Source organism: Ruditapes philippinarum, unplaced genomic scaffold, assembly GCF_026571515.1.
Source record: "Ruditapes philippinarum isolate M1 unplaced genomic scaffold, ASM2657151v2 ctg4810_1_1_1_1, whole genome shotgun sequence".
NCBI lineage: Eukaryota > Metazoa > Mollusca > Bivalvia > Venerida > Veneridae > Ruditapes > Ruditapes philippinarum.
The window spans coordinates 183,891-200,478 of NW_026858822.1; the positions used below are offsets into that span (position 1 = coordinate 183,891).

The window sequence follows — 16,588 nt, forward strand, 5'->3', positions numbered from 1 at the left end:
CAGGGGCCTATATACAGGTGAGCGACCTCAGGGCCATCATGGCCCTCTTGTTTTTGTTTAAGGTAGTTTTTAATGATTTAATAAAGGTTTTATACATTTTACACAGAGAGGCCTTATATCAGTTTAACCATAATCCTGCTAAATTTGTGAAATGGATTTGCCCATCTTTGATACTAGAACAGTCTAATATAGGTATTAAGGGATTTTAGAATCAAAATACAAAAAATGAGCTACCAACATATGCTAGTTAATTAAGCATGAATGGTTTGAGCCACTTAACTGTTCTTTTTTTCCTACTGTCAAACTGTTTCGAAAACGACATCAACTGTTCAAAAAGTATCTCACTTAGTTGGACTACCAACATATTGTAACCCTCAATCTATTGAATTTCATGAATTTACTTGTCAAGCTTCCACTCTTGGAACTGCCCGTTATCAATTTTAGGGATGTAAGAATGAAGTTATATCAGACTGAAGTTGGTGTCAGCCAACAGTGCCTTGCCTGGCTCTATAAATGAGCCGGGTAACGACAAAACCAACATAGTGTGTTTGTGACCAGCATGGATCCAGACCAGCCTGTGCATTTGCGCAGTCTGATCAGGATCCATGCTGTTCGCTTACCAACTCTGTTACAAGTAGAGAAACTGATAGCAAACAGCATGGATCCTGATCAGACTGCGCGGATGCGCAGGCTGGTCTGGATCCATGCTGGTTGCAAACCCATTATGTTGGTTTTGTAGTGGCGCGGCTCAAATGAAACTGATAGCAAAGGCTAATCACTTTCTGTTCAAGAAGGTAACAAGCGAAAATGAAGAATAAAAGTAAATTTGTAAATAAATAAAAAAATAAAAAGAAGAAAATAAGCATGTCTGATGTCACTGAATCAAATATGTTTTTTTTTTATTATTTTTGTTGACAAATGTATAGCACCTACTCAGAAGAGAAAAAATTTAGATAAACATCTTTTAAATGAGAGAGCTAATAATAACAGCTGTTAAGTGAAATAAACTTCAACACCTTGAATTATAAAATTTGATACCATCTGGTGATAGGTAGTTTCTTTGAACAAATTTAATTGCCTATTGATTTGTGGGTTGCTTAACTGGAAATTTAAACCTGTTGCTATTCATTAATATAGCTAGAGAGACATATGTAGATATAGACAATTATTTGTCAATTGTCAAGATTGATAATTTACTTTAAAGGCTGTTATATTCATTCTGTTTCAGCTTTTCTTTTAAAGGTCCTTCATTTCAGTTTGTTTAATCTTTACTTTTAAAGGCCCTTAAAGCCATTTTGTTTTAGCTTTACATTAAAAGCACTTAAATTCATTTATTTTTGTTTACCTTTAAAGACCCTTCAATTTATTTTGTTTTAGTTTTACTTTAAAGGCCCTTAAATTCATCTTATTTTAGCTTTACTTTAAAGGCCCTTAAATTCATTTTATTTTAGCTTTACATTAAAGGCCCATAAATTCATTTTGTTTTAGCATTACTTTAAAGGCCCTTAAATAAATCTTGGTTATTTGCATCTTCAATATTGTTTTACCAATAAACTACTTAAACTGAAAGTGAAAAACTTTACAATCAGTATACTGCCAGGCCAGGCATAACATTCAGTCTGACCAGTGGCTATATTCTACAATCTTGATATCCCTAGAACTGATAATGAAATGTTCCAAATATAGAAGCTCAGCAAAGTCTATTTAAGAAATTCAGCAGGATAAAGGTTATATTACAATAATTAAAACATACTAGGATTGGTGGCTCTATTTATTTTTTTAACACATAGGATATTAGCTTCGGCTGAGGTTAAAATATTAGCAGTCCTTTACATAGTAGTATTGAACTTTAGCTAAATCATAAATGTTACTAGTATGGTATTGAACTTTAAACCATTACTTTTAGTTCATTGACCTGAAGGTCATTGGATTGAATTTCACACAGTCCTCTAGGTTCATGCTTTTATGTTTTAAGTAGGACAGGGATAGTGGAAAGGTTAATTTATTACAAATACCTAATAATATGAATTTTTAGCTTTGTTACTGTCATGTCCGTGCAGGTTGCTTAAAAAGGGCAACTTTTTCTTGTTAAAGAAAACCCAAACAACAAAATTTGAAAAACATTGATAGTCATACTTCCTTATTTTTTTTAAGGGTGAACCAGTGGATAGATTATCACAAAGTTTATTCTGTGGCAGGTTCACTGTCATTATTATGCAGATGTACTTTGTTAACTTCTTAAAGGAAATATGGCCTTTTCTCATGCTTTCATACATGGAATACTTATTTATCACCTTCGTACTCATTTTAAGACTGTCATGGATCATAAATTAGATCATAATTATGCACCCTGTTTTGACTTTAAAGTGTTCAAAGACTAATTCCCCTTTTTAGACATACAAGTTTTCTATGACCAATCTTCTATCCTCTATCAAGTACTGACTGTTGTCAAGGGCCCTGTTTTACTCCAACAATTATTGCTTGAATATTTGTTTTCCTGAGCTATATATAGATATGATCAGCAGAGCCCTGGGTCCGGAGTTTGGTGGTAGTATAGGGTTCCTGTTCTATGTGGCCAATGTGCTGGCATGTGCCCTATATGTGAGCGGCTTCACTGAAGGTATCTTAGAAAACTTCGGTGTTGGAGGTTAGTATGTAGCTATATAATTATGATAGAATCAAAGTTCGATATTGTGTCTTTTACAAGAAGTTTTATAAAGCACTTTCATAAGGCTATATTTGAATTTTTAGCAAGACATAGTGCCCATTTGCTAGCTGGATAGCTTCTGTAAATGAAACAATAAGTCCCTAACCCAGCTAGCATCAGTTAATGATTGACTAAGCCCAATATCCAGCTAGCTTCTGTAAATAAAAGAATAAGCCCCACATCTAGCTAGCTTCTGTAAATAAAAGAACAAGTCCCACATCCAGCTAGCTTCTGTAAATAAAAGAATAAGCCCCACATCCAGATAGCTTCTGTAAATGAAAGAATAAGCCCCACATGTAGCTAGTTTCTGTAAATGAAAGAATAAGCCTGACATCCCTTAGAAATATCCCTTACTGAACAGAAGAAAAGGTTACTTGTTTAAGCAAAACTATTACAAAATGTATTAAAGTACCTATGATACTGTTACAGGTTACTTCATGGATGATGATACAGGCCTACCTGTGAAGGGATCCTGGTGGAAATATCTGTATGCCACTATTGTACTGGTCCTATGTCTGCTAGTTTGTTTGGTGGGTGGATCCATGTTTGCTAAAACTCTGGCAGTCATTCTTGGGGTAGGTATTTCAATATTTTTATTATCTTGTCTTTGAACTTAAGGTTGCACAAAATAAATGTATGTTTCTGTTTCATCGGAATGTATAACTCCAAATGTTTGCCAGTCTTTACTTTATTTCGCAATGATACAATTTTTTTTATCCATTTGAATGGTATGATTTAAAATTGCTGTTTCGTTAGCATACTGTATAAGTGGTTCCCACCTAACTAGAGGTTTACTGGTACGAGACCCAGGTAATCCTCGCATGTATCAGTGCTATACACTGGGCATGTAAAAGAACCAAGGAATCTATTCAATGTGCTAGGGACTTGTTCAAGGATTCCCTTGTATCTCATAGCTGTCTCTAGAGGCTGCTGAGGTAAGGACCCTACTGGAAATAAGTGCTTGCACTTTCGTAGGTTATCCTTGACCGCCCGGTCTAAAGAAAATCAATCAATCAATGGTCAAGTTTGTGATGTGGAAATATTGGGGAATTTCCCGAATTGACGAAAATTGCTAAATTTCCTCTAGCATAAATATCAACCATCCTGTCATGAAATTCTACCCTTGAATAATCCGCCAATATTTTCTCATGCAAAATGTCTGGAATATTAAATTCACGAACTTTTTTACACATGAAATATCCACTTATACAGTACTTTTCAGCAAAAAACAACACACAATCTGCAAACTGGCCTTGTATAAAATTTTGTGCTCAAATTTTTAGCTCCAACTTAAAGAAAAGAAGGCGGAGCTATTGATTATGACCTACTGGGCAGCTTGGCATCGATTAACCTTGATGATTTCTTTTTACTAAAAGTCAAGGTCACTGGTCCCTGCTATAGCACAACTTAAATTGATGATGAAACCAAAGTGTAGTTTAATCAAGCACTGAGAAAATTTGCGTGCTCTTCTTTTTGGACAGCTTTTGTTTGAGTGAGACTAAAAAAAAATGTTAGATCACCAGACTAAATACCGTATTCCGATGTATAACGGACAAAGCGCTTGAATGCTAAATGCTAAAATCTTGCCTTTTCATCCAATGGAATGAACTTTAAAACATGAAATTCATCTCTTCACACTGATTTATATAATGATAATGAATGAAAAAAGTAAAAATCAGTGAAAAAAAAGCGATATTTTTCTGCTCCAACACTGTAGTGAATTATATCCCTGATAAACCTAACTTGATAATGGACTGTTCCAAATTCAAAGTAGGACAAGTCCATTATGTAAATTTATTGATTGATTTATTGGGATAATTATGTAAATTTTCAGATAACAGTGATATGTACATTGATGGTAATTATCAGTATATTTGGCCAGAATCATACTATAGCAGTTGAAGTGCCGAAAGCAAATCATTTAGCACACCATAGACATGAAAACGAAACAATTAATGGAACTCTTACATTTGACTACACGGGTCTTACTGCCAAGACATTCAGGGATAATTTATATTGTAAGTATATATTTTGTCACCTTAGAGCAATAATTGGTTAACTACTTTTAAATTACATAAAGTGTTAACGTGTTACTGCACTAAGGGGCCGATTTATCTTAATATGTGTACATGAAGTTTGCTTTATCCTTTACAATCTTTAGCCCATATATTCGAAGAATGTGGAGAGTTATTGTACTCGCCTATGGCTCAGTATCGGCGCCACACTTAGGATAAATTTTTGCATTGATTGTAAGTTGGTTTCCCCAAAAGCACGGAAGCGAATGGGTTGAAAATTCACACACTTCACATGCACTTATTTGGGAGGATTTGTTTTTGTGTATTCTTTTCACCAAGAACTGTGCATCACAGCTTGACAGACTATTTATAATATAATTTGTTTCATATAAAGAAAATATACAATGGTTATACATTAACATGTATTAGGTCATTAAAAACAAATGATATCATAAGTTGTGATGAAGTAATTTACGTTTTATTACAGCAAGCTACGAGAGAGACTATAGCACATGTAGTGATGAGAAATCTAAAGAAGGTCCTTGTACCGTGATGAGCTTTGCTACAGTGTTTGCTATATTGTTCAGCAGTGTTACAGGAATTATGAACGGGGCGAATATGTCGGGTAAATTAAGTTAGCTAACTATAAATAGATATATATTTTGGTGGATTTAGTTGAAACATTTGGTGATTCATTTTGGCTGATATGTGATGAAATCTTTATAACTTATTAACTTAACCAGTACTAGTGTTGTATTAAAGATCTTTAATGCTTTTAATGATCATTTTCATTGGCTTTTCGAAAGAAAAGTGAGAACTGTTTTACTCATCCCAACATCAGCGCCACATTTAGGTTAAGTTTTTGCACACACTTAAGTATCTCTAAAAGTCAGCAAAGGAATGGGTTGAAACTTCACACACTTATTTGAGAACATAATAGGAGGTCACTGTCAAAGGCCCATAATTCTGAATTATAGCCCTTGCTTAGTAGCTTGTAGAGTAAGGAAAGCTATTGTACTCGCCCAGGTATCAGGGTCTCTCTTTGGTTAAGTTTTTGCATGTAAGTTGGTATCTCTAAAACCCTCGAAGGGAATGGACTGAAACTTCCCACAAACCAACAAGAAATCAAAATAAATTTGTACCTGCACTTTTAATCAGTAAGTGCAACTAAAATATTGGTACGGTTTACATATGGTTTACTATTTCTGTTTCCATGTTTTCTTGTTGTTTTTTTGCAGGAGAATTGAAGGATCCAAGCAAGTCCATTCCAAAAGGGACATTGGCTGCTGTAGGGTTTACATTTGGTACATATCTAATAGAATCAATCCTCATAGGTGGATCTTGTGATAGGTAAATGAATAGAGCCGCGTCACGACAAAACCAACATAATGGGTTTGCAACCAGCATGGATCCAGACCAGCCTGAGCATCCGTGCAGTCTGATCAGGATCCATGCTGTTCGTTATCAGTTTCTCTACTTGTTATAGGGTTGGTAAGCGAACAGCATGGATCCTGATCAGACTGCGCGGATGCGCAGGCTGGTCTGGATCCATGCTGGTTGCAAACCCATTATGTTGGTTTTGTCGTGACACGGCTCAATACATTTATTATGTAAATGTAGAATTAATTTTAAAATTTGCTTACCACCTCAGATGATCCATCAATAAATGACTTTCGGACTTTGCACTCTTGCTCACCTTCATAATCTTATTCTGTGTACTAGAGGTGGTAACTATATCAAGCCTTTTTACAATTTTATGCCCCATTACTATCAACCACTGAAAATATTAAAGCAGGCTGAACTACTGATAGCTCTTGCTATAAATGCCTATTGGTTTCACGTTTTACAGTTTTGTTATGTGTATTGCATTCCAACTTAAATATTGAAATATGCATTGCAATTCATTGGCTTCTGCAATATCAATCATCAATTGCATTATTTGGAAAAAAAATATTTTGATAATATTTTGTACATAATAGATGAAATTGTGATGCACACCCAAATCACATAGCTGTATTGTATGTAAATGTATAGTTGTCATGTGATAAACTGCCCCCATAGCTGTGAAGAAACACACTGTGAGCGTACTGTAGAGCCCAGTCTTACGACCACCCCATTTTCATGACGAATCTGCTATGACAACAAGATATTTTTATGCCACCGCAGCATCTGCGATGCGGTGGCATATAGCGATTCACCTGTGTGTTTGTGTGTGTGTGTGTGTTATATAGATTATATAGTGAACTTAAAAAATCTTCTTGTGAAAAACCACTAGTCCAATTTCAACCAAACTTGGCAGGATTGTTCCTTGGGTGAAGGGCTTCCAAAGTTGTTCAAAGAATTTCATTCCATGCAGAAATCTGGTTGCCATGGCAACCAAAAGCAATTATAAGAATAAATTTAAAAAATCTTCTTGTAAAGACCCAAAAGGCCTAGAGCTTAGATATTTTGCATAAGGCATTGTCTGGTAGACCTTTAACAAGATTGTTCAAATTATAGCCCTGGGGTTAAAATTGGCCCCGCTCCGGGGGTCATTGATTTTCACTATGTACATATAGTAAAAACTTAAAATACCTTCTTGTAAAAACCCAAAAGGCCTAGAGCTTAGATATTTTGCATAAGGCATCATCTGGTAGACCCTTACCAAGATTGTTCAAATTATAGCCCTTGGGTCAAAATCGGCCCCGCCCCGGGGTCATTGATTTTCGCTATATGTACATATAGTAAAACGTAAAACACATTCTGGTAACGACCCAAAAGGCCTAGAGCTTAGATATTTTGCATAAGGCATTGTCTGGTAGACCTCTACCCAGATTGTTCAAATTATAGCCCGGGGTCAAAATCGGCCCGCCCCAAGGGTCATTGGTTTTCCTTATATGTATATAGTAAAAACTTAAAAAAAATTCTTCTAGCAATTGACAAATGCTAGAGGTTAGATATTTTGCATGAAACATTGTGTTGTAAAACTCTAGCAAGATTGTTCAAATTATATATTTGTGTACACGTAGAAAAAGCAGAAAATAAAACAAATGTTTTCTGAATGGGAGAAAGCTATAGCTTAGATATTTGACTTGAAATGTTGTTTGGTGGACCTGTATCAAGATTGTTATTAAACCCTTGGGTCAAAATTATGCCTTGCCCAAGGGAACAGTGACCTACTTTCTTGTCCTTTGATGTACAGCAATGGCATTTTGACCATGTGCACAGTTTAAGTTGTAAAATTGAACTTTGACCTAGATTTTGATGATGTGACCTACTTTCTTGTCCTTTGATGTACAGCTATGAAATTTGAACCATGCGGTGGCATAGCATTTTTCTCAAATGCAATCTTGTTCACCTTATTTCAATGGTCTTTCTATCTGAAATTGAGACCACCCCGCTGTTTAGATCATTTTTCATAAGTTGGGTTCTACTGTACATATATAGATGCTATGTGATAAACATTCTACAAAAACTGTTTTGCACTCATCACATAGGTGTTATCAATTGCCATCAGGATTTCTAAAGGATGAAGCCATCTTTACATCGAATAGTTATATATGATTTTATTTCATTTTCTCTAGAAAACTTCTGATCAACAACTATATATTCCTGCAAGACATAAATTACTGGCCATATTTTGTTCTGATTGGAATATTTGCTACAACTCTGTCTGCTGCACTGGGCAACCTGATTGGAGCTTCACGTATCTTAGAGGCACTGGCAAAAGATCAACTATTTTGTAAGTGTATATTACATATATGTTGGGTATTTTTGATGGCCATTTATATAACGTAAAAATTACTTGTATAAATTTTAGGTAAAATGTTATGGGGACTCTCTGGCTGATTGAAAAAGGCCACTGACTTTGAACCGCTTGCCCCTCGTCTCTGTAGGTTCAAATCCAATCGAATTTCCCCAAGGGTTTAAATTCTAATTATTTTTTGTAAGAAAGTCGTCAAGCTGGCAAACAGAAGGTTTATGACTTTATTTATGTGCAGGTTGGACATTGATTGCACTTGAAATAATGTTTGTTCTTTATAGGGGGTGTATGATTGTCTTCCACTATCATTAAAAGCTGGAAAATTTCCAAATGACATCAATGTATTATACATTGTTTTTATATTTTAAAAAAAAGAAAAATATTATGTTATGTTTTGTTCTAGGTGCTGCATTTAAAAAACAAGCACATCCACCATCATCAACAATAACAACAAAATATGACTTCTGTATATTTATCTTATTGCAGGGTTTGTACCAAATATTTTATTATTCCAGGGTTTGTACTAAATCCAGCAACAAAAACAACCAGGGGGGGTAATCCATATGTTGCAGTCCTTATTACATGGATTTTAGTGCAAGTAAGTATAATTATAATACTTAAACTAAATTTTCAAATTCTGTTGATTTGAACAGTCAGACATTCTTGATTCTATACATTTGACAACCTTGATTTCAGTACTTTGATAATACCATCCCTTTATGCATTCAAATTCAAAGCAGGATTGAACTAATCTAATCTAAGCTGTATAATCAAATTTTTTTTCTGATGGGTTAAATATTGCCAGTGTCGCAAAATAGAAGATATTAGCAAAAATAAAAAGTAGCTAAATATTCATAGTTTTTGTATGAATTTGATAGAACTGAAAGTATAAATTCATGAAATTATTTAATTTTACCAGGAAGTGTGAAATGCAAAATTTTTTGCCCTGCAGAAATGTCTGATTTTACAAATAACACAATATTCAGGGAGTAAAAATTAGAAATTACACAAAAAAAAAATTAAATCTTCATTATTTTAGCTGGTATTGTTAGTCGGCTCCTTGAATGCCATAGCTCCAGCTACCTCCGTGTTTTTCTTGTTGTCCTACGCCTCAACTAACCTGGCTTGTATGGCATTAGATCTTGCATCGGCCCCAAACTTCAGGTATGTGCTTGAATAATACTATTGATTTTACTGTATGAAATTTTAATAACAATGATTACTGTATCTTTTTTGGAAATTCATAGAAGAATCTTGTATTGTTAACTTTGTCATGTCATTTGACTGTAAAGATATTAATAAAACCTATAAATATAATGTTCAGATAATTCATTGTCAGGAATCAGAAATTATATACAATCTACCTCGAGTAAAGCTAGTATTACATCAGTGTTGAAGGTATCTTACTAAAATTTCGAATTAAAGCAAATTTTTTTTTTCAAATTATGTAGGTATTCACTTTGTTTTCTGTGAAATTTTCATTTAAAATGTTAAGAGTATAGCTTTTAGTCATTTGTAAATCATTTGGAAATTTTATCTGGTCACTTGCAATGATATTTTAATTATTATGATATAAGTTATTCGCTGGTTAGTTATCCAGAAATGCCAAGTTGATGGATAGACAACCCAGCAGACATTTTCACAAAAAATCTTACGATTTATCTTAAGTTTTTCACTTACGATAATCGTAAGTTATATCTTAAGTCATTTTCACAAAGCCACTTGTAAGTTAAAATTTTATCTTAAGATAAAAAATTTACTTACGATAAATCTTACGACAAAAACATCCCTAGCAACGTTCATTTGATAGTGATGTGCATGCTCTATATTTGATTCCGGTTTTAAAATCAAGTAATCAAGAGCTTGAAATATCAATTGAACACAATCAAATTTCAATAAGAACAAAAAAATGATTCAAACTGATATAATTTATATCTTGATTGAAGATAATTATATATATCTAAAAGATTCAGAAAGAAGGTCTACCATGTTATTAATAAATAAAAAGGTACCACTAGTACATGCTGGCAATGAAATCGAACTCACGAATTGTACAAATTATAAGTTTTCAATAATACTATAGTCTACAGTATAGTTCACATTATTTTAAAGTATTCATAACCCTCTCCATCGTGACATCATCAAGTCATGACGTCACAAATGTATATGTTGAAAAATAATTATACCTCAATTTGTGTTATTTATAGCATACTGTTTGCTTAATATTTAGTTGTCCTCCAACTTTTTGTTTGTTTTTATTCAGTTTAAGTAAGAGATACATGATATTTTACCCTTAAGAGAGAAAAAAATACACTTACGAACGGGAAAAACCTATCGTAAAGTTACGACAGATTTTGCACTTAAGATTTTCTTAAGATTTTTTGTGAAAAGGAGATTTATCGTAAGATTTCTCTTACGACAAAAAATTGTCGTAAGATTTTTTGTGAAAATGTCTGCAGATATGTCAGAAAAATAGTTAAAATTCAGCATAAAAACCAAACTAACAAAAATGTAACTTTAGTGCAGTAACAGGTTAACTCCTATTATATTATGTAAGTACTTACCCATAACTGCACTAAAGTGATGAAAAGTACTACTTTTAACCATATATGTTTTGTACAAAAAAAAAATATATTTCAGGCCGACGTTCAAGTACTTCAGTTGGCATACATCATTTTTGGGGTTAATCGGTTCATTGGTCATGTGTTTCCTCATTAGCTCCCTTTACTCCTCCATCGCCATCATTATAATGCTGATTCTTATCATACTGCTACATTTCCGGTCTTTACCGACCCAGTGGGGATCCATCAGTCAGGCACTCATCTTTTCATCAGGTATGTATTTATTTATACTTCTACATTTCCGGTCTCTACCAACCCAGTGGGGATCCATCAGCCAGGCACTTATCTTTTCATCAGGTATGTATTTATTTATACTTCTACATTTCCGGTCTCTACCAACCCAGTGGGGATCCATCAGCCAGGCACTTATCTTTCATCAGGTATGTATTTATTTATACTTCTACATTTCCGGTCTCTACCAACCCAGTGGGGATCCATCAGCCAGGCACTTATCTTTCATCAGGTATGTATTTATTTATACTTCTACATTTCCGGTCTCTACCAACCCAGTGGGGATCCATTCAGCCAGGCACTTATTCTTTCATCAGGTATGTATTTATTTATACTTCTACATTTCCGGTCTCTACCGATCCCAGTGGGATTCCATCAGCCAGGCACTTTATCTTTCATCAGGCATGTATTTATTTATACTTCTACATTTCCGGTCTCTACCGACCCAGTGGGGATCCATCAGCCAGGCACTTATCTTTCATGAGGCATGTATTTATTTATACTTCTACATTTCCGGTCTCTACCGACCCAGTGGGGATCCATCAGTCAGGCACTTATCTTTCATCAGGCAAGTGTTTATTTAAACTCCTACATTTCCGGTCCCTACCGACCCAGTGGGGATACATCAGTCAGGCACTTATCTTTCATCAGGTATGTATTTATTTATACTTCTACATTTCCGGTCCCTACCGACCCAGTGGGGATCCATCAGTCAGGCACTTATCTTTCATCAGGCAAAGTGTTTATTTATACTTCTACATTTCGGGTCTCTACCAACCCAGTGGGGATCCATCAGTCAGGCACTTATCTTTCATCAGGTATGTATTTATTTATACTTCTACATTTCCGGTCTCTACCAACCCAGTGGGGATCCATCAGTCAGGCACTTATCTTTCATCAGGTATGTATTTATTTATACTTCTACATTTCCGGTCTCTACCAACCCAGTGGGGATCCATCAGTCAGGCACTTATCTTTCATGAGGCATGTATTTATTTATACTTCTACATTTCCGGTCCCTACCGACCCAGTGGGGATCAATTAGTCATGCACTTATCTTTCATCAGGCAAGTGTTTATTTATACTCTTACCAGGTACATTTCCAGTCCTTACCGACCCAGTGGGGATCCATCAGTCAAGCACTTATCTTTCATCAGGCAAGTATAAAAATTATGTTTCTTATTGTATTACTACTATACTGGTTGGGGACCACCAAAACCGGACAACCACCAAATCCGGACGGCCCCGAAAATGCTTAATTTAGTATTTTCTTTGTTCAGTGGTTGTCAGTCACATTTTTATCAACAATAAATGCATGTTTCTTCTAAAATTAAGTAAATAAATTTATTTCATTCTCCGTAAATGGTAATATTTTAATGTCTATTTCAAGAATGTTGATGTTGAAATTGGGGGGTCAAGAAAGCAATGCCTGACCTCATATACCAGCTATAATCATTTGCAGAGTAAACAATAGAATATCCAAAACTTCAGCATTTGTTGCTGAAATATTGTATATCATGTTAAAAATCAAATATCAAAACACCCATGCTTTTTTCTGAATTAAATCACGTCATGTACATATCTGTCCGGACACATGGTACTGTAGTGTAGACAATTTAGGTAATTTTGATACCCACCTTGTCAAGCCTCAGATATAAGATTTAATACAATCAGAAATAAACAAACTAGTTTGTTAGTTAGGAGTAGAACCTAGCTGAACTGTGTCAAAAAAGTTTATCTTTAGGTTAAAAATTATGAAACCTGTACGGAAAAATGTTCAAAAAGTGTCCGGTTGATGGTCCTTGACCAGTATTTCTGTTCCATAATGACCGAGTGGGGATGCATTAGGCACGTGTTGTCCCTTTATAATCTATCAGTCAGGCTGTTATCTGAAAATTATATTGCTTATTATATTGCTATATTTCTGGTCTCTAAAGACCAAGTGCTGGTGCTGATATTTCATCAGGCAATTTTTAAAATTATACCACTACACTTCTGTTCGCTTGTGACCCAGTTGCGAATCGTTAACCACCTGTCATTTACTGAAATAATATTGCTAAATAAATGGTCACATTATGATCCAGTGTGGACCCATGAGCATGAGCTTATTTTTGGTAAAGATCTATGCAAAAGTAGTAATCTTTGATGTTGGAAATATCTTTTCAGTCAAATCAATAATTGTCAATGTGACCAGGAGTTTTGATAATTTAAAAAGCACTTGTAGTTAAGTATTGAATATTAATATTGTAAATATAATCTTTAGAAATGCGTCAGTTTGTAAGGGACTGGTTAAGAAAATGATTTTCTTTCTTTCAGGTAAGAAAGTACTTGCTCATGCTAGACATTCGTAAATCCCATGTAAAATATTGGCGTCCACAGATCTTACTAATGGTTGCGAAGGTGAGACAGTCGGCTGAACTAATTGATTTCATAAATGACATCAAGAAAGGAGGTTTGTACATAATAGGACATGTTCGAGTAGGGACTTTAGACGATTATCCAGAGAAAGATCCCTTGCTGGAAGAAAATCCAAAATGGCTGAAGTTGGTGGATAAACTACGCATAAAAGCCTTTGTTGAGTTAACACTGTCTCAGAATGTACGTGACGGTTTTCACCACCTTGTTAGAATGTCCGGTTTAGGTGGCATGAAACCGAACACAGTTTGCCTTGGTTTCTATGACAACAGTCTCCCAACCGATTCATTGACGAATAGGCCAATAAGAAAGAAAGGTTTATTTAAATCGAGGGACACTCAACAGTTTCTAGAAATTGGTGAACAGTTTGGGGGAATTCGAAAAAATGATAAGAAAGATTTAACAGCGAAAGAATACGTAAAAATAATTTCCGATACTCTGAAAATGTCTAAAAACGTCATGCTGTGCCGTCATTTCAATCAGCTGGACAAGGGTGCTCTCTTTAACATGAGGGGGATTCTATACATCGACGTTTGGCCAGTGAACTTTTTCCGTCCCGAGACAGCTAGTTATTTCGATAACACATGCCTTTTCCTGCTGCAGTTAGCCACTGTGATCAACATGGTCCCTGGATGGAAGTCTAAAACGTGTTTACGAGTGTTTCTATTTGTAAACAATAATACTGAGAATTCCACAGTGAAGGAACAAAAATTAGAGACCTATTTAAGACAACTTCGAATCATGGCCAAAATTCAGATAATTTCTTGGGAAAGTATTTCCCAAGAGCTTTTGGGCAGGGATATGTTTGACATTAGCGTGAATTATCCGGAGTCAAGAATGCAGGAATATAAAGAAATGGGCAATGAGTTTGTCAAGGCTGTCAATGAAAAAATCAAATCTAATTCAACCCGCACAGCTCTAACATTCTTATACTTGCCCCTCCCACCTTCAGGAGGCGGGGAGGAGGTGTATATGAGACAACTTGACGAGTTGTCCGACAGTCTACCGCCAACGGTTTTTGTACATGGTTTACATCCGGTTACATCAACTACTCTATGATCTACCGGAAGACTGATCTTGTGTATATGTAGTTATAGAAATAATTTACCGCCAAAGTGCTGTACATCCTGAGTTGATGTATCATTGAAATAACCTCAAAGTGCTGCACAGTGTACATTGGGAGTTCATTTACCATAAAATCCACATTAACTGTTAAAAGATTTTACCGACAGTGTAGTCCTGTCAATTCAATTTCCAAGATTTATTTGTTAATTTATGTGCTAGATATTTATTAATAACAAATAACTGAGCAGGGTTTAAAAAATGTCTTTTGTACACAAAGATGAATAATTATTTCTGCATCCATTCAAAGGATCAAGGGTGTCAATTATCAAAGAATTTGACTCACAACAATTTTGGAGCAGTACCTTTAGATGCAGAAATCATGATCACAAAGTGGAAAAATACTGCAATTTTTGCTGACTCTTACATTTTTATTCATTTTCATAATTATATAAATCAGTGTGTCAAGATGAATTAGACGTCTTACAGTGCGTTTCAGCAACTGAAAATGCAAATGTGATATTTTACATTTAATCATTCAAGCGCATTATCCAGTTTATACAGGAATACAGTATTTAGTGTGGCGCTCCAACACTTATTTTAGTCTCACTCATTATGAAATGTAAACCAAAAACTTAACAGTAACCAGAATAGAATTATTAAGTTTTTCTTAGTAAGCATAAAAATCATAATTTCACAAATTGATACACATTTTATTTTTTTGTTTACTGAATTTCAAATATGCTGTAAATATATCACACATATTCAAGCCAGCTGTTCATTTTTGCTTCAATATAATACTGAAAACTGATAAAAACTTGAAAATTTAGTACTAATTTTTTTCAAGGATTTAACTGTAAAGCAGCACACCTCCAGATTCATGCTAGGTTTTCATGAAAACTGTAAATATTAAAGAAAGTAATTTAGTCAGTGCATACGGCACTTACAATCAAAAAGAGGTTCAAAATATGAAAAAATAGAGCTTACTGCATTAAGCATGCCATAGAAATATGGTGATTAATACATTTTTGTACTGCAAAACCAGTCATTAATGGCACATAACATGTAAATTATTACTTGAATTTTGAATCGTTTTACTTAGTACATTTTTACCAAGTTTGATTTTCTTGAAATAATTTGACTCATCTGGAGGCATGCAGCTCTAATGGAACTGAAAATGTACAGAAAAGACATTATTTACTGCATTAGAGTTTTCATATGGCTTGAAATGTCACATATCAATATGGGTCATTCATGTTAGTTACCAGTCATGAATATTTATGTAGGATTTATTTCCCTTGTTTACAATCAGGGTTTTTGTCAAGTAAAAAAAAATCACTGTTATGAATATGTTACAGTAATCTGGTCCATAATGTAAAGTCTGTGTCATAACTTGTAAAGCTTTGTGAAAGAGGCAATTTGTTTGAAGTGTGCAATATTGTAGTGCTTTCTTGTATTTCATACTCATTCTTCACCCTTTAACCTCCTGATCTTGTGTAATGGATTTGCCCTGCTTTATATTTGGAACAGTCCTTAAGGGATTTCAATATTATCCGTTTGGGTTCCAGCAGGTCAAGGGTTCTATTGTGAAGTCAATCTGTCTGTCATACCTGAAAAATATGTAAATGTAATATTATTTTTTGTGATAAATAAATATACATTTGTGTTCTTTAGTTATAAAAATGTACCATAATTGAATATATTTAACGAGTTGAATATATTATATCATGCAAGCTTCTATATAAATGAATGTACATTTGTATTTGTCAAACATGTCAAATGATATAGTTTTAGT

At 34.5% G+C, this 16,588-nt stretch overlaps 1 protein-coding gene across 2 annotated transcripts in view; it reads left to right on the forward strand.

The window, feature by feature from the left end:
• Window positions 1-16,320, forward strand: part of LOC132754380 (solute carrier family 12 member 9-like) — a 30,120-nt gene extending 13,800 nt beyond the window's left edge. For both annotated transcript variants that reach the window (XM_060744994.1, XM_060744993.1), the window contains 11 exons: window positions 2,513-2,647; window positions 3,137-3,282; window positions 4,542-4,725; window positions 5,210-5,347; window positions 5,961-6,072; window positions 8,286-8,443; window positions 8,980-9,062; window positions 9,504-9,628; window positions 11,105-11,226; window positions 12,147-12,217; window positions 13,633-16,320. In XM_060744994.1, coding sequence (XP_060600977.1) covers window positions 2,513-2,647; window positions 3,137-3,282; window positions 4,542-4,725; window positions 5,210-5,347; window positions 5,961-6,072; window positions 8,286-8,443; window positions 8,980-9,062; window positions 9,504-9,628; window positions 11,105-11,226; window positions 12,147-12,217; window positions 13,633-14,790 — 2,432 coding nt within the window. In that variant the 3' untranslated portion in view covers window positions 14,791-16,320. The remainder of the gene's footprint in view (window positions 1-2,512; window positions 2,648-3,136; window positions 3,283-4,541; window positions 4,726-5,209; window positions 5,348-5,960; window positions 6,073-8,285; window positions 8,444-8,979; window positions 9,063-9,503; window positions 9,629-11,104; window positions 11,227-12,146; window positions 12,218-13,632) is intronic.
• The last annotated feature ends 268 nt before the right edge of the window (window positions 16,321-16,588 follow it).